This window comes from Zea mays, chromosome 2 (genome assembly GCF_902167145.1).
Source record: "Zea mays cultivar B73 chromosome 2, Zm-B73-REFERENCE-NAM-5.0, whole genome shotgun sequence".
Taxonomy (NCBI): domain Eukaryota; kingdom Viridiplantae; phylum Streptophyta; class Magnoliopsida; order Poales; family Poaceae; genus Zea; species Zea mays.
The window spans coordinates 195,242,102-195,264,654 of record NC_050097.1 but is presented as its reverse complement, the minus strand read 5'-3'; the positions used below and the strand labels follow the sequence as shown (position 1 = coordinate 195,264,654).

Genomic DNA, 22,553 nt, shown 5'->3' with positions numbered 1-22,553 from the left:
AAAAAGTGTACTGAATGCTTTGAAAAGGGACACTCGATTAGGTCATGTCCCTATATTAAAAATGACTTGATTATTAACAAGGATGATAAACTTTGTTTTAAATGCTCAAAGAAGGGACACTTAATTTAGTCTTGTCCCTATTTGAAACAAAAAGACATAGTGTTAGAAAAGAAAATATTAACTAACCATGTAGCAAGCAAGAAACAAGGAAAGAAGAAATCTTTAAGGCTTGAAGATCGCCTATGCTACATATGTCGAAAGAAGGGACATCAATGCAAAGATTGTTCCATTGGTAACAATCCCATTCCTATCTTGTCAATTAATTCCCATGTAACTAGGCAACCCAAAATTGCGACTTGTGCTAGAAAGGTAATGAGTTTACCTAGTGCTAACACAAAGGACATTTGGATTCCTACATCTTTGTTGACTAACCTTGATGGACCCATCAAGCGATGGGTACCAAAATATGCTTGACATGCTTTGCAGGAGAAGGAGATGATATGAAGCTTTGAGGGTGCTTGAGAGAGTCAATTCAATTCTTATTAACTCAAGCTATCAATCTTCAATGATCTTCATATTCAAGATTGACCCAAGGTTATTTCAAATTATTATGTCTAAAGCTCATATCATCACGGGGAAGATATTGATGTTGTAGGAAATAAAGAATTATTCTATGTGGAAAAATCAAGGCCTACAACATGGAGGAAAGCCAAAGGATGGTAACACTTATGTTTTTAAGTGCAAGCATCTTAAATTATGATTTCTCATGTGTCTTGTGTAGTCACATAGAAAAAGAAGCACTTTAAATGTCTTTATAATTATGTCACCATTCTTTGGAGAAATTCCTCTCATATGGTAGATTGCATAATCATCATTTCTATACTATGGCAATCTACATGCTTTAAATCATTACAAATACCCCATAGCATGCTTTACACTAATTATCTTATTGCCATGATTCTAGATATAGAGAGATATTCCAAGTTCTTAAAAAAATAAGGTGGCATATAAGGAATTAAAATCCTTAGGACACTTATAAAAAGAGAATTCTCTCTATAACTAGAATAGTGAGACTAATGGTTTTGTCTAAGTAACCCAAGTAGTCTCACTTGTAGAGAATAAGTTTCTCTTTGGAAGTGCGTAATCTAACATAAAAGGAAAAATCAATCCAATGACTTATGTTGTTGTGCTTCTTGCTTAAAATTGGATATGATTCTTCTACATTCATCACTCTCCATGTTATGAATTGGATTTGTTCCATAATCTTAAGAAATTATTTATGCTTGTTTTATGAGTTAAATTGAGCATAACATCATCTATGGATAATCCAGTTCATGCTATTAAGTTTCCATGCTTTAGTAATCCACTTTTCATTCCTTGTCAAAATGATTACAAAAGGGGAAACTTATGCTTGTGTTACTAATCATGTATCTCTTGAGCTTACTTATGGAGATCTACAAAAGAGAAAGTGCATGTCTAAAGTCACAAGCCTCTAGGGTTACTCTTCACCCTAAGGAAGAAAGGTAAAAGCAAAGGTATGTGAACTCTTTTCCCATCAATGGTCATTTACTCTAATTTATCTTATTTTACCTGTGTAAAGAATAGATTCTTTATTGGACTTAATTTTTGCTAGGTGTGCATTCAATCTCGTTTTCATAAATGCACTAGTCCATTAGAATCTATTTCATGCCTTTGCTATACATATTCTCATATTGATTTGCTTCTAAGTAATGATTAATAAATTCAATATGAAGAAGTAAATTTCCTATGATTGATCAAAGTGTTTAAAGGGTGCATATTCCTCTTTCCTAATGATGTGCACTAACGTTAAGGAATTTACTTCATGTATATGAATTATGAATGATGAATTGTGTTTATTTCCTATCTAAAGAAATCATCCTTCATTATATACTCCCTTGTGCTATTAACATCTTTCTTGAGTATTTTCAATAAGTTTGGTAGGAAAAAGAAGCCACTGCAAAGGGAGGACTCTCAAATGAAAGAGGAGGACATCAAGGACAACACCACCTACTTCTACAAAACAATCAATGGTGTGGTTGTGAGTATTCTAAATCCTTTTCATTGTGAGAATATCGGGCATAAGGTGTTTATTGCAAATCTTATAAGCCTTGATCAAGATGTATAATGCTTCTCCCTACACGTCTCTAAAATGAATGCATCTATTCATCTCATTCAAATTCTTGATGCATATCTTTAGGGGGAGTCTATTTCTATATCTTGATCATGTTGAGACTAACACTTTATCTTGGTAATCTCATTTAGTCTCAAGTATGAGAATAAGATTCTCATGAAGTATGCTACTACAAATCAATCCATCTTGTTAGAGTAATGTCATCTTTATCAAGGATTGTAGTTTCATTGCTAAAGTAGCATATCTACTAGATTCTCCTATCTTATCAAATGCATATGTTGTTCTTTTGATCACATCTGTTATTTGTTTGATCATTGAATAACTTCAATTAACACTTATGTTTCTTAGTGCCTTATATACTATCAATCGATATCTCTCTTGATGTGCACTAAGTTAAAAGGAGAATTCATCATACATCTATGCAATTTCACTACACCATGACACAATATTGCCCACGGACTGTCTGATGGTAAAACACCTAAATAGCGTCGAACAGTCTGTCGGTAAAGAGTTTTGGCGACAGACAGTGTGTGTCGGTGAAAGTCCTGTCGGCAAAAAGATTTACCGACAGACATTGATCTACCGACATACTATCTGTCGGTAATGTTTATGTTTTTGCCGACGGACATATCTTTGCCGTCGGACAGACTATAGCCGACATATTTTTGTGTCGACGCCTTGTGTGTCGCTAAAAGTCTATATGCCGACAGATTGTCTGATGTTATTTCCTATGTGCAGTTAAAAAAAAGAATACATGCATACAAATATATAATGAAACAAATAATAAACTGATTATGATGCACATTGCAGGACAACTTGAATAATATGTAGCTCAGAATATATGAAATTTGATTACTAAAAGAATTGCAGGACAACTGAATAATATGTAGCTCAGAATATATGTTTGGATTCCAACATATATTTGTTTAGAACACGTTTCCTAAATTTTGAAGTGATCTTTCAGTTCTATTACATGCAAAAGTATAAAGATTCATCTAGCAAACTAAATTCTCTACATCGCCTAGATGTTACGCCAACAGCTACCACGCATGCGAGTAATCATTTTTCACACTTCAAGCAATCCGATCCTTGCTTCCAGCTCCTCTTCCTACAAAATATTTTGATAATATGTCAATTACTATATCAGCAGGTCCATATATAAACTCCCAACAGAAAATACAAACTGAAAGTGCAATAAAGGTTTATTAATACATATTAGAGAATTCATAGAATATAGAGAATGATCCATTGCAAACACAATTACATATTAGAGACAATAATTGTCTACAAAATCAGAGAATGATTCAGATGCACAGTTATGCAATAGTGTGTTGTGTCCTTGTCTACACTCAAAGAAATGAAAACATTACTAGTAATGAGGAGTACATGCCCGAGTAATAATGAGAGAATCAATAGATCTAGCATGCGAAATTGTATGTGTCGGACTGTAGCAGTTCTGTTCATGTGGATCACTAGAAAATGCTAGAAAATGGAACTGTCGAGTACATTGCCATCGTAGGAAGTTGCAAGATGCAGCAAGGATCATGGATGATATGGGAGCTGCTGGGGTGCAGCCAAATGAGGTTACATACTCTGTGGTGATTCTTCAAAAAATTAATCAGATTAATCAGATTAGTGTGTTGTGTTTGGTGTTCCCATGTTATCAGACAGGCTATGTAGCACATACACAAAAAAAAGAGGACCTGTAATTGACAATGCTTACTAGTCTAAAGATTTGCTCAAATAGGACACTTTCCAGAAGGACACTGATCAAAGTTCAGATTGCCATGTGCATATAATAGAATGATGTGATATATAATGCATAATAGAATGAAATTAAAAACGCTAGTATGCATTCTATTGGCTCGATGTTTACAAATACTCTTATTGGCTGGTTCGGGATAACACAGAAAGGCAGGAAAGATCGTATTTGTGACACAGCTAAGGTATCTAATATATTCGTTGTCTATAAAAAGCTACTATAATAAACGAGCTTCTGTATGTCACCAGTTTATCAAGGAAAAAAAGTGCATGACCAATGAGGAATCTACAAGTAGCAGGTTTGGATTAGCAGTCCATTAGGGATAAAGAAAGGAAAACAATTAACAAGCGTGGAGTGTAATAGTGGCAGTTTGAACTGGGATGCTTGACCTTTGGCTCCTAAGATCTGAAAGGGAAACAAAACAAAGATGCAGATTTCAGAACCACTGTAGCAGACACAGCACGTCACAGAACTAACGATTGGCAGACATTATGTCTCAGAGAGAACAACTGTCCTGTCCAACCATCTGTAGCAGACACAACACGTCACAGAACTGAAGAACAGAGTCGTCCGAGACCGAACGAGTAGCAAGCGGCCGCATTACGAGCTGCATGCAACCTGAAATAGTTACATCAACCTGAAATCAACCATGGTACAACAATTTTCATTCTACAAATTTCAGGGATGAAACAAACAGTTCGTACTGCAATTTTCATTCACAAAATAGGCAAATGCATATTAGACTATTGGGCAATCAGAGAAGAACCATAAACATGACAGGCGATGTTGGAGATCAGGAACACACCTTGGCTTTCAGGTCGCCACAGGGAGATTCGCGCGGAGGTGTATGAATAGGAAGAAGGGCGTGAGGCAGTGATGGACTAGCCGTGCTCGACGAAGGAGATCAGCAGCAGGATGGCGGCCGCTCGAGTAGCTCATGAGTTTCCCTACAATGAATCAAATAGACCATGCATGAATTGTTAGACAAGTAGTATAAAGCAAAATTTTGACATCCTATATATATTTAATAGAATGTACTTTGGATGTAACCTGGATCTTACCATATCATGAATAAATTAAGGACAACTGTAATAGTAGCATAAGATAGTTCCAATCAGTTCATGGGGGTCTAAAATAGCATCTCAATTGGTTTTCAAATGGAACACTAACTAAGTTACATTTGTTTTTAATGGAACACTAACCAAGATTCATTGTTTTTTATTAACAAGTTTTTATTGAAACATTCCATTTAAGTTATATTACTAAAAAAAGAGAAGTATTGAGCTGTAACCTTTAAACACTACGGGTTCCTATAAAATTCTACCACACAAACAAGTATATGACCTTGCAATTTATTTAAACAGAGTTCAACATTGATCTAGTTAAAAACAGTTAGTAGATACAACTATACAGCTAGCTTCCATTGACCAGAATTGCATTGAGGCTAAAAAAACTGAAGACACACTAGGCCAATACCTAACAAGGCGATTTGGAACTAAGAGATTAAATCGACAGTAACATGCTTTAGTACCATCTGTAAAAGGGGAGATCAGTGATAGGTACCCAGACTGACATCCTAACAGAAGTTTGAATGTAGCTATGTTCAATGTTCACCTTCCTTAAATGTTTTTTCATGCGCACAAACATGTTCCTAGCAGTAGTGCAGCCAACTTTGTATCCAATGTTGTTGCTTAAAGGTGAATATCATAATAAATCTACTACTATATAGTTCAGATAATGTTGCTTTCTAACAAGTACTATCTAGTTCACATAATTACTAGTAGCTGGCTCCCTTCCTAAACGTGAGTAATGTAATCATGATTTTACCTACAGATTGGTAGGGTAATCTTAATCTGGCCTTTTGTTTGGTCACGCCTATGCTATTTTGTGTGCCATCATTGAAATAGCAATAAGAAATAGTGTGACGACCAGATCGAAGTGGTTGGACGGCTGCAACAGTAACCCTAAGACTCAATAATCAATTCCAGTAACTACAAAAAATTGGAGCACGCTTTGTTCACGAATCAAAGACAGCCGTAGATTCGTGGATTCTTACCAGATTTATTGTACTCGCACAGACAAAGACTGGTGACACCTCGTGTTCCGTGTGGATGGAGTTGGGGATGAACGTTGCCGCTTGGGGGAAGACGGGGCTGTAGTCGATGACGAACAACGACGGCACGCGATGATTAGCCTGCTCCTTGGCGCGCGGCGGCAGATCGACAGAGGCCACAGAGGCCACAGGGCCGGGGCGCAGGACGACGGCCTCAATCACTTGGCGGCGGCGGAGTCTAGGGTAGGCTGGAGCTAGCACGAAGATATTTGGATTTGCGTACGGGTACCCAGTCGGCCGGCTGATCGACTGTTGGTCTTTTTTTTAATTAAGTCCAAACTCAATTGCCGACAAATGATCCGATGCAATTTGTTTCCGACAGACGTTGTGTCACGATTAATCATTTATACCGACAAATAGTCTATCACAATAGCTCGACATTTTTGCCGACAGTTTGTTTGACACTAAAATACTAAATACCGACAGATACTGTGATGGTAATATGTTGCGACAGACTAGCTGTCGCCAAAAGCCTATTTTTACCAACAGATGTTTGCCGCTAATTTTGTGACATGGTATAGTGTTTGTGATCCATTTGATATATGCTGACAATGACTTAGAAAAGGATCACTAGTTGTAGAACTCTCCCTTATGCAAAATATTTCCATATATTGTCTTGAGTATAGGTCTTAAGCATCTAAGACTAAGGACAAAGCACAATGAAGAGAGCGTCTCTATGTGAAGGTACAAAAGGGTAAAACTACTTCATCTCATTTATGCATGTACCTAAATCTCCCTTTTATATACATTCTTTGCATATCTTGTATAAAAGGAAGAGAAAGCATGTCCACGCATTAACCCTGCTTCATACCTAGTTTAACTTCTCAAAAATCTCACTCCTGCATTAATACATCTTTTGTTAAAACTAGATGAAGTGATTTTATTGTCAAAGAGCTTAAAGCTTAACCTTGTAACGAGGATAAGTTGCCTTTGTTCCAAAGGTGGATGGTCCTTAAGCCTCTTTGAAATCCTTAAGGGTAAATGCTTAAGAAGTTTATAACATGCTTTCATAAGTGCATAAACTGTCATGAGCATCACACTTATTCTATGACACAATGTACTTCACATTCTCTATGATATAGATATATTCTCATTAACCTAATTATGTGCATTTGGCATTTAAGGCCAACATATGTGTTCCTCTCCATGCATATATTTAGGGGGAGCAATCTATGTTGTATAGAACTATGATTATGTTTAATTTGATATATCCTTTGATCATATCTCTTTTATGTCTATGACTAATGTGTTTTCAAGTGTATTCTCATGCTTAGTCATAGAATTGAAAGGGAAATGGAGTATTCGACAAAGACGACGCTTCCACTCAACTCCATCGGTATTATTTACTCTTTGCCGGTATTCTGCATTGTTGTCTACTTTGGTACAATCTTCACTCATATTTATTTGTTTACCATTGGGGAGAAAGTTCAAGGGCTTGTATTTCACTCACAAGTATCCGTTTTTGGCGATTCATGTCAAAGGGGGAGAAAGTATAAGCCCAAAGCAAAAGGACCACACCACCACCGAATTTTAAAAATGAAGTTTTCAAATTGGTATCTTATTATGTTCAAAAGGGGGAGAAAGTACTAGTATCTTCAAAAATTTGTAAAACCCTCTTGAACACTAAGAGGAGAATTTCATTAAGCGGGGGTTTTGTTTAAGTCAAAGGAAAAGCATTTGAAACAAGGGGAGAAAATTTCAAATCTTGAAAATGCTTCTTTCAATCTTATTCATGTACCTTTGACCATTTGCAAAAAGCTTTTGAAAAGAATTTTACAAAGAATTTGCAAAAACAAAACTAGTGGTGCAAGCGTGGTCCAAAATTTTAAGAAAACCATTCATGCATATCTATAAGAGATAATATACTGGTTTCATTCCAAGCAACCTTTGCACTTACCTTATGCAAACTAGTTCAATTATGTACTTATATATTTGCTTTGGTTTGTGTTGGCATCAACCACCAAAAAGGGGGAGATTGAAAGGAAAATAGGGTCAAACCTTTTTCCTAAATGATTTTGGTGGTTGAATTGTCCAACACAAATAATTGGACTAACTAGTTTCCTCTAGATTAAATGTTCTACAGGTGCCAAAGGTTCACATCAAACCAATACAAAGTCAAAAGAAAGGGCTCAAAAGATAGGAGCAAAGGAAACCGAAGTGCTCCCTGGTCTGGCGCACCGGACTGTCCGGTGTGCCACCGAACAGTGTCCGGTGCACCACCGGATAGTGTCCGGTGCACCAGGGAGGATCGACCTCAAACTCTTCAGCTTCAGGTTTCTCAGGCGCAGCTCCGCTATAATTCACCGGACTGTCCGGTGGGCCACCGGACTGTCCGGTGGGCCAGCGGAGCAACGGCTATCTACGTGCAACGGTCGACTCTGACAGTGAACAGTGCAGCACAGTGAACGCGGCAGAAGTCAGAGCAGTTGGTCAGAGGGGCACCGAACTGTCTAGTGCTGCACCGGACTGTCCGGTGCCACATGAGGACAAAGCCTCCAACGGTCGACCAACTCCAAGCCCTAACGGGAGGATGACGTGGCGGCACACCGGACACTGTCCGGTGGTGCCTGGACTGTCCGGTACGCCCATCGCCAGCAGCCTTCTCCAACGGCTACAATTTGGTTGGTGGCTATAAATACCACCCCAACCGGCCACTTCAAGGTGTGGGAGCCCAAGAAACATTCCAAGTCATCTAGTTGACATATTCAATCCCTCCCAACCACCTCTATTCATTGATCCATCATATACGCAAGATTTAGACCACTACAACTGACACAAGTGCCACAAAAGAGGGAGCAAGCAAGAGAGAGCTACTCATTTGAGTTTAGCACTAGTGCCTTGTGAGATTCAATGAGAGATAGTGTGTGCTACATCTTTGTGTTCATTAGCGCGTGGAGTTTTGACTCCCATTGAACTTCCTCCAAAGTTTTGGAGGATTGTAAAGCTAGCAAGAGACACCAAAGAGTGTGGTGATCCTTGCGGGGTCTTAAGTGATCCTTGAGAAGAAGAAGAGCTCGCCGGTCTTGTGTGATTGATGGAGAGAGGGAAAGGGTTGAAAGAGACCCGTCCTTAGTGGACTCCTCAACGAGGACTAGGCCTTCGAGGGCCGAACCTCGATAAAACAAATCACCCGTGTCTCGTGTGCTTATTGCTTGTGATTTGTTTGTTCTTTCCCTTTCTAAGTTTTTCTCGCACTATTCTTTGCTAATATTATTTGGTGTTGCTTCAAGTTAAATTCTCATTTATTAAAGCAACACCTTGCAAGAAAGAACTTCTGTTATTGCTCTTCTTATCTAAGCCCTCTTGCTTTATTCTTGTAAGACCTAATAGTTGTGTTGATTTATCAATTCCGCATTATTTGAAAGCAATACCCTTTACAAGCAAAGGACTTAGTTTTTATACTCCGATAATTGTGAATCTTGTTCTAACCACTAATCTAGTGATCTAGTTTGGATTTAGAATTATAATTTTCAGGTTTCGCCTATCCACCCCCCTCTAGGCGACTTTTAAATATCCACTTGCCTGAGACGACGTTGGCATGAGGCGGGTGCGGAACGAGAGTCCAAGTGTTGTTGGTGATGAGGGCATGGAACTCGTCCTCCATCGCACGACGTAGAGGGGATCGTCGAGGGCATGACGGTATGTCGATGGTATAGGGGAGATAGCAGCAGTCATAGCCTGTAGGTTGAGGCACGGCTGGTGAAACCCGCTTTTCGCACGAGTGTGCATGCCGTGGCAGTTGACCACGGGAAGAGCTGGAACGGAGCCCATAGGTGTAGAGGACGATGTAGCAACCAGATGACGAGTAGATCGTTGCCTACTGGTTGTGCCCCAACGCCAAGGGAGGTTGTCGCTGGTGCCCTCAGGATGCAGCTGGTCGGGCACGCGTCCCGGTTGAAGACGACAGTCCAGGCACGAGAGGTCCAGACGACGGCCCTGGGGAAGTTGGCGGCCTAGGCACGTGAGGCCCGGAGGAAGATGGAGACCCAAGCCTAGACTGCGGCTGGTCATCGAGTGGGCTAGGCGAGGCAGGTGGCCTGGCTGATGGTTGGGCAGCTGCTGGAGCGGCCCAGTTGGTATGGCGCTGGTGCGCTGCCCAATAGTGGACGAGGGCAATGCGCCAATGGTGGAACCGGGACCTGTTCAGAAAAATCATCCAAAAAATCAAGATTAGTGGGAAGAGCCGAGCTCGGAGGGGTCTCGACGAAGGGAAAGGAGGATTCGTCGAACACAACATGGCGGGAGATGATGATACGATTAGTGGAGAGATCAAGACAACGGTAGCCTTTGTGTTCGGACGAGTAACCAAGGAAGACACACATGGTGGAGCGGGGAGCGAGTTTATGGGCGGCAGTGGCAGAGATGTTGGGATAGCACTTAAAGCCAAAGACATTGAGATGGTCGTAAGATGGGGGCGGCCAAAGAGTGCAAGGTGGGGAGTGGAGTAATTGAGGGTGCTAGTGGGGTGGAGATTGAGAAGGTATGTGGCGGTGTGAAGAGCCTCAACCCAATAAGAAGTAGGGAGGTGAGCTTGAAAGAGTAAGGAACGAATGATGTTGTTGACAGTGCGGAGGACACGTTCTGCTCGACCATTCTGCTGGGAGGTATAGGGACACGACATACAAAGGTGAACATCGTGGGATAGAAAGAAAGCTCGTGCGTGGGAGTTATCAAACTCACGACCATTGTCGCATTGCAAGTTTTTTATGGTGGTGCCAAATTGAGTGGCAACAAAAGAGAAAAAGTTAGCATTGGTGGGAAACGTATCAGATTTGAGGCGGAGAGGAAAGGTCCACAGGAAGTGGGAGCAGTCATCAAGGATGGCGAGATAGTACTTATAACCAGAAACACTGGGTATTGGTGAAGTCCATAGATCGCAGTGGACGAGATCAAAGAGACACAAAGCACGAGACTGGGAAATTGAAAATGGAAGACGAACATGACGACCAAGTTGACATGTGTGACAGATGTCAGAGGCAGTAGAGCCTTTATTACATGAAATAGAAGATGAACTAGTTAAATGACGAAGGGCATCGTGGCTGATGTGACCAAGACGGTGATGCCACGGTTGGGATGGTGCGCTGGTGAGGAGGACTTAGGGGGAAGTGGTGGAGGACAACGGGATGGGGAGTGGATAGAGGTCGCCTAAGCTATTGCACCTGGCGATCACGCTCAGTGTCCTGAGGTCCTTCACAGAAAAACCAGCGAGGTCAAATTCAATAGAGCAATTATTATCAATTGTGAATTGACGAACAGAGACAAGGTTTTTGATAATAGACGGTGAGACAAGCACATTATTAAGGTGGAGAGGACCCATATGTGTGGAGCCCATGGAGACAACGGGCAAGGAAGTCCCATTGTCGACAATAATTGAAGAAGGAGTGGAAGAGGAAGGGGGGTGACAATGAGTCAGGATATTGGAGGTGGAGGCCATATGAGCGGTGGCGCCGGAGTCCATGTACCATTCACCGGTTGGCGGGGTGAGTGTCATGGTGTTGAAAGCACCTGCTAAAGTGTGCTAGTCCCATGGGCCAAAGGGACCAGGAGCAACCTGCTATTGGGTTGGCGAGGCCTGCTGGACGGCCCAAGGGGCAGCCGGGGCTGGAATAGTCCAGGCGGGCGTGTTGGCCGTGGGCCAGGAGAGCGGGGCCCAACCGGTGGGAGCAGGCGAGGAAGGCCCAAGCACGCTAGGAAGCCCACCCACGAGCGCCTGGTGGGAGGTGGGGTAGGCTGGCCGGTGCCCCTGGACTGGACCAGGCCACATCTGAATGTTGCCGGTCCAGGGGTTGTAAAGGCTGGGCCAGCTGCCTTGAGGAGGCGTGGCCTGGCCACAGGCGTCGCCAGGGACACCGCGAGCGTCGCTAGGGTTAGATGGACCAGATCCGCCGATGGTCTTTCCTTTCCGACGGCAGCGGCTGTAGCCTCCACTGGCTTGGGTAGGAGGAGGGCCTGAGGCGAGCGCAGTGGCGGTGCCGGGCGTGGAGGTCGGTGCAGAGGCGACGAGAGCAGATGGAGCCGTGGAGGTGGCGGCCGGTCCCATGGAGAGCTCTTCGAGAAGGAGCTCAGAGCGGACCTCGATGAACGGCGGGAAGGGGCGCTGACGCATCAAGTACGAGCGCAGGTTAGCGAAGTGGTCGTTGAGGCCGCGTAGAAGGTTGATGGTGAGCAGCCGGTCGGAGATGGGCTCACGGAGCTCGACCAAGGAGTCGGCAAGGGTTTTCATCCGCCGGCAGTAGTCGGAGACGGAGAGGGCGCCTTGGCAGAGGGTGTGGAACTCAGTGTCGACGAGGATGATGCGAGTCTCCCAATTGCCCACGAACTGCTCCTCGAGAGCCAACCACGTCGTACGGGCTGTGGGGGCGGTGGTGGTGACGATCTCATAGAGCTCGGGCGAGATGGAGCCATAGAGCCAGGAGAGAACATGGAGGTCCATCCGGACCTAGTGAGCGACGTCGGGGAAGGAGGCATTGCACTGCACGTGGTCGGCAAGGGCGTACTTGCCGAGGACGAGGAGGAAGAGGCGGCACCACTTGGAGAAGGATGGCGTCGCAAGGTCGAGGACGACTGGAATGAGGCCACAGATGTTGAGGATGCCGAGAGCCTGAGCATGGAGCACAGTGACAGGGTCGGGGTCGGAACCGTCGCGATGCGCGCCCCTGCCCTGTGCGTCGGCGGCTGGGACTTCATCGTTCTCGATCTCACCGTCGACGGCTGCGTAGGCGGTCTCAAGGCGTTGGCGAGCCACGGCGAGGGCCTGCTCGTGGCGGGTGACATCGGCAGCAAGGTGGCGACGCTCGGCAGCGGTAGCGGCCGCGACATCTGCGCGGGCTTGGAGTGCAACGACTGTCTCAGTAGATCGATGATGGGCGACGTCGGTAGCCTCTTGCTGGATACGGCGGTCCTCGACGGCACGAAGTTCGTCAGTAGAGCGTCGGGCGTCAGCGGCACGACGAGCGACGATGTCGGCATCGCTGGGGGCTTCGGCGGCCATGGCTGGAAGAGGGATGCAGAGGGTGGGATAGGCGAAGAACGTAGCCTTCTTTTATACCATGAAGACGCGAGTATTTAGTTGAATACACCGGCTTGATTAGAATCAACATGTTACAATATATAGCCACAAACATACCCAGTTTATAGAAATTGTATCTGGGTAATCGGGCAAGGAACCACAGGATTGATATCCTGGGATGGGTTTCTATAACTGCTGATAGCCTACTAAGAGTAGTTGTCTAACACTGAGATTGCACGACAAGAAGCCAGGCTGAAGATGGAAAAGGAGAATTTGGAGAAGGAAAAGAGCGTTCTCATGGGAACAGCCTCCAACCAAGACAACCAAGATGGAGCCCTTGAGATCACCATCAGTGGTGAGAAGTATAGGTGCCTCCGTTTTTCCAAGGCGAAGTAATGAGAAATGAATAAGCATTGAACTGGACCAACACATGCTCCGTGGCCAGTGTTGGGCTAAATATAAGCCACATAGTCTTGCAAAACCCTTATTTTGGTTCAATTTGTATTCTTTTTTTCTTGTACAGGAAATCATGGAATGTTGTTAAATAGAATAGCGGATACTTATGCCAAGACTGTCTTGTTTATAAAAAACTGGACAGCTAGAACAGCTTGCAGTGGGAGTTAGGGGTGTTTGTTTTCTAGGGACTAATTTTATCATCTCAATTTTATTCCATTTTAGTCTGTAAATTGCCAAATACGGGAACCATAACAAATAAAAAAGAACGGAGCGAGTATTTGGTTAAGTAATAACATGTATAAATGGGGAAAAATAAAACTAGGTCATTGAGAACGGAGGGATTTTAAATCCTCGTTCACACCCGTTTAGTTAACATAACACACATTTTTATGTTTTATACTCTATGTTCAAGTAATATAGATATTTTAATTGAAAATTAGGGAATAAAACTAGGTCGTGCTACACCTAAGGCCCAGACATGGTGCAGTGATCGGATTAGATCGACATGGATCTGGTGGACAACGGGCTTGGTCGTGCTTGGGTTAGGTTAAACTATGCTGGGCCATGGGTTGTCCAATAGACCTAGACCATTTGGACATATATACCCGTATGTGTAGGCGAGCAGCAGCACAAGCAAGAGGATGGCCCACGTAGGCGGAGCTACCAGGTGTTAACATAGCAGCGTTGTTAGATCATCGGATGAGGTATATGGTTTTTCGAATTAGAAATTTTAGGATTAGTTAGGTTCGATTCAAGATTGTAATTGTTTGAGTGAGAAGATAGAAACATACTTCCATGGTAACCTGACATAAAATGCACTAGCAATGTCATCATTGTTAGCCTTGGCTCCCCTGTCGACATCTATAGACATGCCTAGAGCTTGATGGTGACATAGATCCATGACTCCCTCTAGTGCTCTCATTTATAGAGAGGTTCATCACGACATAAGGTAGTCGGGAGCATGGCTCCTAGCAGAGCTAGAAGTAGGCTTTCTCGAAGTTCTAGTTGTTCAACGCCCAGAGAACGAAGAAATGACAAAAAAGGCCAATATAGGGCCTCACCCCCACGAATGTTTCACATAGATATGCAAAGGTCAAGAGGGCAAGGATGGAGTGCACTGTAAGATGCCTAACCTAGAGACCATAGAAGTTGAGGATGTAAAGAAAGAATCTCGAAAATGGGAAGTTCATTTCCACCATCAAATGGGAGAAGGAGATGGTGTACTCCTTCATATCCTTTAGAGTCTACATCAGATTCATCATTGAGCAAACATTGTTGGACGCCAGTAGCATGACCCACTCGAGGAGCTTGCTCACCATGTCTAAACTTTTTTGGTTGAGGACCCTACCATGTGGTAGTAGTTCAAGAGTGGAGGTCACGACCACTGCGATTGTGCCGACAGATAAGAGGGAACGATAACAGCTGACGGAAGAAGACCAGGGGAAGAAGGGAATACTAGGCAAGAGCATTGGATCGTGTGAGAAAACCAAATAGTGAAAATTGCACACACATACATAAAGCCCTCAATTCCCTCTCTCAACTATCAGGTGTGGAATTCAAAGCGTCGCATGACTTGCATGATCCTTGAGACATGCGATATGATGATTGCACAGTCAATGTTGATAATACATGTGTAATTATTTGCATGCATGATAGACCAATTATGTTAGGTGTTTTGGGAAAGAAGCATTGCTAGTAGGTCTCCACAGACCCGTGACTAATTTCCTATGATATTTTCATTCAATATTTTCCTTTTTTCTTGAACTACTTGGGCTTGGAGCCTAAGTGATAATCCACTATAAGATCGAGTGAAGTATTGAACTATTATAGGAGTGGTACAAATCTTGCCTTGAGTTTGACATATATCGTATGGCAAAAGAATTAAGACGTGTGTATATCAAGGTTCGAGTCATATGATCTTTATGTGTACATGAGATTCAATATATGTTGCTTGGTGCTGCTATTGATTGATGGACTCAAAATGGGTTTTGATCATGGTCATCTACACATGAACCAAACACGTACACATTTAAGGGGTTGGAACAGTTGAACAAACGATTAACAACTACAAGTGACAGATTATTGATATACCCAATAAGTAAGTATGATATATGAGAACATCGCTAGGCTTTTAGGGTAAAAGCACTTTACTAGGGGGTCTATATATAAAGGAGTTGACGTGATTGAAGAGAGAAACATTCTAGCCATTACCTCTCTCCCTGTAGTTACAGGTGCCCAAGATATCACTGCCTTTACTCTCACTGCGCATGTGGCGTCACAACGTTTCATTCGAATGATATGGATTCCATGGAGATATTGCAACTATTGCTAAGATGTTGATCAACAACAAACATGAGGAGCACACTTACATGTTGTTGTTGCTGGTATGCAATGATGTACAATTACTTCCACTATGTCGCCGTGCTCTTCTTCCACTATGTTGCATGTCTAGTGGTAACAACCAATGATCTTGTACTTGCATGTCATCTTGGTTGAACGTGGTATTTATGCTAGCCTGTTGTAAACCCATTTCTCTAGACCTCCATGATTGACACCAAGGAGATTTGGAGAGTTGCGAATCCATCGAAGGTTAAATTTTCTTCACGATCGTAATGCATAAGACTTTGGGCTGAGGATCATCATAAGCGACATGGGCTTCAATATGGTGATAAGTGCGCCCTTTACAATCAACAAAGTGAGACGACATATCACTTGTTACTCAGTTGCATCTTTACTTGAGAAGTTTGGTGTTGGGTTCTGTGTTAGGCAGGGCTTGAGTGCCTCATGTCATCATCTTCAGACATCTAGTCCATTAGTGGCAGCGGTCCGGTCCCTTGCACAACACAAGAATCGATGGCATAAGGCCCCTAAATTTTTTGGGGGGCCCAAATTCATGCTACAAGGTTTGATTTTTTTTGTTTGTTGATGATCAAGTTATTACTATAATGACTATAAGGTTCGAACAATATCAGGGGTATGAGAAAATCTTCGATTTTTTTTACTTCACTTAAGTTGTGGTCTTTAGATAACAAAAGTTTAGTTTCTTCTTATACTCAACTTGAGACAACACTAAAGAATGTCAACATTTTGATGTCAACAACAAAGACTTGTATATGGAGTTAATGTTCCTTCAGCAGTTTATCTCCAAAATGCTAGGACCAGCCCTGCTTGGAAAGAAAGGAATAACCGAGTTTTCAATGAAGATGGGCAACACTAGCGAAACTCATTAAGTTGGTCATGGAAGAAGGAAACTGTCGGTTACATGTGGGGTTTGCAATGTTGTCGACGTTCTCATGGCGTCGAGTTGACTGAGAGCTTTGGTATAAACGCCACAACTTGGTTCATTTTCAGTGTCTCAGTGTGTGCCGACAGTCTATAGGCGAGCAACTCGCTCGGCAATAGGCTGAGCCTTGTAAATTTTCTACCTTCTCAATGAAATACGAGCATAATCCCGTCTGCTAAAAATAAATGTTGAATTGAATGGAGTTTTGCAAATAGGGTGATGATTTTTTTATGGAAGAAAAGAAACGACATTTAAACTAAGCAAAAACCTATAGTATGGCCTTAGCCCAACTTTATAAAAGCTGGCCTATGATTTACATTTACCAGCCCTTCTATGGCTTTTCATACAGCAGGCTAGTAGAACGGACATTGTTTGGACGCGGGCCATCTGATTCAGGAATCAATCACTGAAAAAAGGGTGACTAGGCCCAAACAGCAGCATTTTACTGTTGCGTCTTGCGTGGAAAAAAAAAAGGCAGCGACACAGTAAAAGGTGAAAACAAACGGTCCGGCAAGCTCGATACCCAATGCAATCCCGCTTCCACCTCCTCCGTCCTCTTCACTCTCCCCCATCCCAGTCAGTCCTCTCCATGACCTCCGCCGCGGCCGCCTCCCCGGACCCCATGGTGGCGTAATTTCTGCCGCCAATTCCCTTGCCTCCAGACTTCAAATCCCCACCACCATCGAACCTCCCCAACCCGGCAAATCCTAAATCCAATATAGGCTAACCCTAGCCGCCCATCCGCCCGCCATGAAGGCGTCGATCAAGTTCCGCGACGACGACCGACCGCTGCTGCGCGCCAAGGTGCCGATTGGCGTGCTGGGGCTGCCCTTCCTCTCGGGCCTCGCGGCGGGGGGAGACGCCAAGGACCTCCGCTTCGACCTCTCCACCGCCTTCTCCTCTGGCCCGGCGCTCCGCCTCTCATACCGCCCCAACGAACCCCTCCAGCCTTTCGCCCTCTCCGTCCGCACGGGGCTGGGGCCGCTGGGGTCCCCTGCCCGCGCCCCATTCGCCCTCGCCGCCGAATTCAACCTCACCTCCTCCAACCCGCCCGCCTTCTCGCTCCTCTTCAAGCCCCGGATCGGGGACTTCGCCGTCGCCAGCTCCGTCCGCTCCCCGCCGACACCGCCGCCCACATCCACTCCGCCCCCGCTAGCGATCAAGATGGTCGACCTCACCACCAACGGCGACGACCACGACTGCGAAGCACACGGTAACGGCTTCTCCTTTAACGGGAATGTATTGGGGGCGAACGTGGCGGCCGTCACCGGGACGGACGGCGGCGGCGGCGGCGTAGGCGCGCTGCTGTCCGGGATGCGGCTCACGACCAGGAGCATGCTGCCACTGTGGAGTAAAGCGAGCCTGCGGTTCCAGTGGGGGCTGCGTGTGCCGCCGGAGATCAAGGCCACGCTTGCAGACAACGGGTACGGGCGCAAGGCTGGGAGCCTCGCCATCAGCAAGCTGCCGCTGCTGGTGATGAACAAGATCACCATCGAGCACACGCCCAAGGTGCCTTCACAGTCTGAAACGGACAAGAAGAGGAAGAAAGATACACCACCGGCAGCCAAGGATGAAGAGTTGTCATTCATGAAGAGGCAACTGGATAAGCTGAATGTGGAGAACACAATGCTGCGTCGTGCAGTTGAGGACTTGCGTGCAGAGATTGGAGCCGGCAAAGGCGATGATCGTAAGCTGCCAACAGCAGTGCCACCTCAACAACATTCTTTAGTGTCGAAACCAGATCGCCATTTCCACATCAATGCGAAGGAATTGGTAGACAGTGGGACGAAACCGGCCTCAAATGAAGCAAGTGAGGAGTTGAAGAAGGTGCTTGAGGGCCGGCGGAAGTAAGAAGCACCTAGCTAGGGCTTGCTGTTATTGCAAGCCCTACATTATGACATAGCTGCTGACTGCTGTGTCAGGTTTTGTGGTTAATAATAATACTTCCTCGCTGGAGAAGATTGCTAAGGTCAGTTTAGCCCCTCGCTGGAGAAGATTGCAAGTGAGGTTGCCATTCGCCATAGGTGTGGTAGTAATTTTGCCTCAATTCTATTTTCATTGCTTGTCTTAGGATATTCTGTTCTGTATAAATTTTCATCTTTTGATCTAAAATGAATGAAGGATTAGTTTTTTCAACAGCCCCCTTCGAAGGATGTGGTATTAATCTCAGTGAAATTTTGGTATGTGCAATTATTCCTTTGAATCAAGTGTTGAGCATTGGTGACGCTCCCAAGTTGCCTATATCTTAACAAGCGGCTTGGCTGATTATTAAGATATAGACAACTGAAGTGTGAACTGGGAAAGTAGGTCTGGAATAACCCCAATAACTCTGAATTGTTTGAGTATCCTTTTGTAATTCCTATGTTAATTTAGGGCTCAGAGCGACGATCGATGTTGGATTCGGCACAAACATGTACAAGCTGAAACGGTTCCTCCACCAGATCAATAAACCCCAAAAGATAGGCCGCGAACTAGGGCTTCTTTTGCAAGAAACTTGTTTCTCACACACTCACACAAGCTCGCGGTCTGTCTCCAACAACACCCTGTAAAAGGGTCTTGTTCGCTAAATTTAGCGGATGATGTCATCCTGTACGCCTCCAGCAATGCACGCCAAAAGGAGCCCTAAATTTTGCCATATGTGAAAGAGACGCTAAATGTGGTGGATCTCGGGCGTCCGCTACACGCTGGCTGCTTCTCTCTCCCACGGCAGCGCGGAACCTTCCCTCTCGTTCTCCCTTCTTGTCACAATTGTCTCCCTACGCTGCCTGTTTGTTCCCAGTGTGCTTTGTTGGACTTGGACGCGAAGCTGGGCTCTATACGGCCAAAGTCGGGCGGTTCCGGCGGCGGACCGCTCATCTCAGGTGGAATCCTTGCAAAACCCAAGCCAGTGGCGGAGGTCCTCGCGAGCGCAAGCCAGCAGCAACGACCAACTCCATCGACCATTTGTCCTCCAAACTCGGTGTCGAGAAAAGGAATCAAAGCCCGGCGCTGCTGTCGTCTAGGGCTGGAAAAAAAGCTCGAGCTCGACGAACTGGCTCGGGCTCGCAGCAGCTCGGCTCGGACCAGCTCGACGCTCAGAACGAGCCCGAGCCAAGCCTGTTTTTGTGGCTCGTGAAAAGAGCGAGTCAACTCGGCTCAACTCGCTGTAGCTCGTTAGCTGGCTCGTGGCTTGACCCAACAACAATTTGTTACATAAAATTCTAATTAGCATATAATATTACTACCGAGTAGACAATTAATTTATGTTATTTGAGATTGCTACACAAAATTAATCTATTTTCTATATTATATTAGCGATATCTATTTTACTAATATAAAATTTGTTATTTAAAGTATTTTAAAGATTTTGTATTATAATTTAGAGAGCAGATCTACGTTTATGGCTAGGATTGTTGGCTCGGCGAGCCGGCTCGCGAGCCAGAAGCAAGCCGAGCCGCTTTTTCAAGCTCGCCAGATGGGCGAGCCGAGCTCGGCTCGTCTCGTTTCCACCCCTACTGTTGTCTTCGTCCTCGATTCGGTCGACGGTCCCGAATCCAAGCCGACGATGGTGAATGAAGCATCCTCCTTAACCTGTTCCGTTTGATTTCTCTGTTTTCCCCAGATTTGTTCATAGAATAACCCTTGGTTCAGGGGATCTTAGTCTATCGTTCCTTTCTTGCTTGCAATGGGTTAGGAGTGTTTTAATGATTAATTTGTCATTTACTAAACAAACTTCAGATACGTATTTCTCTGTTTTCCCCAGATTTGTTCATAGAATAACCCTTGGTTCAGGGGATCTTAGTCTATCGTTCCTTTCTTGCTTGCAATGGGTTAGGAGTGTTTTAATGATTAATTTGTCATTTACTAAACAAACTTCAGATACGTAGCTTTTGGTCCCATGCCGGGCACCGTGAAGGAATTCCCTTTTTGTGCTAATATAAAACTAGGGTATGTCCTCTCATTTCTGCGTCAATTTGAGGAGTACGTACATATTATTATCATTGATTCTTTCATTGACATAGAATAAGCCACATTATGTCCCTTTTTCTACATTGAATGTTCATCTGTGCGCAAGGCCTTTATGTCTTCCATCTGCATGAGTACAATGAAGAAATTTTGGCCAAAAATGTGCTTGCATGCATATGCTCTAGGAGGTTTATAATCAAGAATAATTTTCTGGAACCGTGAAAAGGAGCTCACTCCATTGATTAAGGTTTCAAGCAGATTTAAGGAATTTTCCTGTAACATAAGTTATCTTTGTTAGGCATCTTGATAATTTTGTCAGATGGCAAGAGGACCTTTAGAATACAAGATGGTCCGTATTTTCATGTATAAGGAATGATGAAAATATCATCTGTTTGAAATGTACAGTTGTTACACCAACCCTTAGGCCCTGTTCGTTTCTATCAAATCCATGGGGATTGAGAGGGATTGAATCCCCTACAAGTCAAAATCCCCTTCAATCCACTCCAATCCCCCTCAATCCCTATGGATTAGGGATGAAACGAACAAAGCCTTATGTGGTATCATGGCCACTAAACATCATGAAGCAAGCCACTACGGGTAAGTTCTTTCATGCTTGTTTCAGACATTCTTCACCATGGGTCAGGTGTTCACAGGAGATTTGCCCTTTTCTCACTTCTCAGGTACACACGAGCTGAACTGAACTGAGCAACAACTTCAGCATCTTCCCTCCTAGCCATTGCATATCACACTCACACACTGTCAGCATGCATCATGATTTATGAGATTCAGTGGTCCTTTATTCCAACAGTTTTCCCCCTTGTCTTCTATATTTATTTGATACCAACTAAGTTGGTTTAGGTGTCACAATATTTGTTTATTTCCATTTTTGTTTCATGCAGCAAGGGACACTCAAATTCTGATGTTGAAGCAGTTCTTAGATGAGAAGGCGAAGAACAAGTAGAGAAAATGAATCATTAGCAGAATTATGATGGTCTAACTTGTTCAAAACTGCCAAAGTTTAGCTCCTATGTACACCAAACCAGAAATCCATATAGTTCTCACATGTGTTACTTTTACCAAGTTAGTATAAAAAACACCAATATTTATGGTAGTTCATGCCTGTGTTTGTGGTAGTTTTTGCCGTATGTGTTCTTTATGTTATCAGAGAACTCTGTCGCTCTACAATGTGGTGGGGGTGCTCTGTTGGTGGCACTGCATTTAACTGATTTGTCATCAGTTCTTCATCATTTTTAATATTTAAATACTGTGGTGGACGATAAAGTAACATGTATTCTTTTTCTTGTTCTTTTCTTTTGTTGGGTTCATTTGTTTAATGGATGATGAGCCAATGGCTTCATGGAGCAGCAGGGACAGTGAAACACCAACTTCAGTATATGCTCAAATTATGTCACTGTCTATCTGTGCTTCTATTCATCATGTGACTGATGGACCTGGATACTTCATAACTTGTTTCAGTTAACTGTAAAGTGGTTGCTTGTTGTCATGGTTTTTTTATTTATGTTTGAACTTCCTTAACATCTGTGGATGACAATGTGGAGAACGGCAGACCTCATTCATGCGTCAATGTTGTAGTTCTACGTTACTCCGCACACATTTTGCTACCTTATGGCGTGTTTGAATACACTAGAGCTAATAGTTAGTGGCTAAAATTAGTTTAAACATCTTAGCTAATAGTTCATCTATTAGCTATTTTTGGTAAATTAGTTAATAATTAGTTAGTTATTTGTTAGCTAGCTAATTCCACTAACAAATTTTAGCCAACTAACTATTACTTTTAGTGCATTCAAATACTTAGTAATGTGGGTCCCGAAA

General features: G+C 43.7%; 2 protein-coding genes across 3 annotated transcripts in view; both read left to right on the top strand.

Annotated features, from left to right (window-relative positions):
• The window catches only part of LOC103647542 (uncharacterized), a 32,120-nt gene extending 18,688 nt beyond the window's left edge, over positions 1 to 13,432 (top strand). The window contains exon 2 of the mRNA XM_008672061.4: positions 13,253 to 13,432. Within this exon, the coding sequence (XP_008670283.1) occupies positions 13,253 to 13,432 (180 nt within the window). The remainder of the gene's footprint in view (positions 1 to 13,252) is intronic.
• A 3,864-nt stretch (positions 13,433 to 17,296) lies between these two features.
• LOC100194067 (uncharacterized) lies at positions 17,297 to 21,853 on the top strand. Of its 2 annotated transcripts, XM_020547439.2 has the most exons (2): positions 17,297 to 21,317; positions 21,401 to 21,853. In XM_020547439.2, exon 1 carries the CDS (start codon positions 17,526 to 17,528, stop codon positions 18,624 to 18,626), a length of 1,101 nt encoding a protein of 366 aa, XP_020403028.1. In that variant the 5' UTR covers positions 17,297 to 17,525; the 3' UTR covers positions 18,627 to 21,317; positions 21,401 to 21,853. The 2 variants fall into 2 exon arrangements, with proteins under 2 accessions (XP_020403028.1, NP_001132595.1); NM_001139123.1 differs by lacking the exon at positions 21,401 to 21,853 and having other exon boundaries at positions 17,456 to 18,909.
• Positions 21,854 to 22,553: the final 700 nt, after the last annotated feature.

What these genes read in the sequence shown, in the direction of transcription:
- LOC100194067 (XM_020547439.2), top strand. Translation starts at nt 17,526, where the DNA reads ATGAAGGCGTCGATCAAGTTCCGCGACGACGACCGACCGCTGCTGCGC.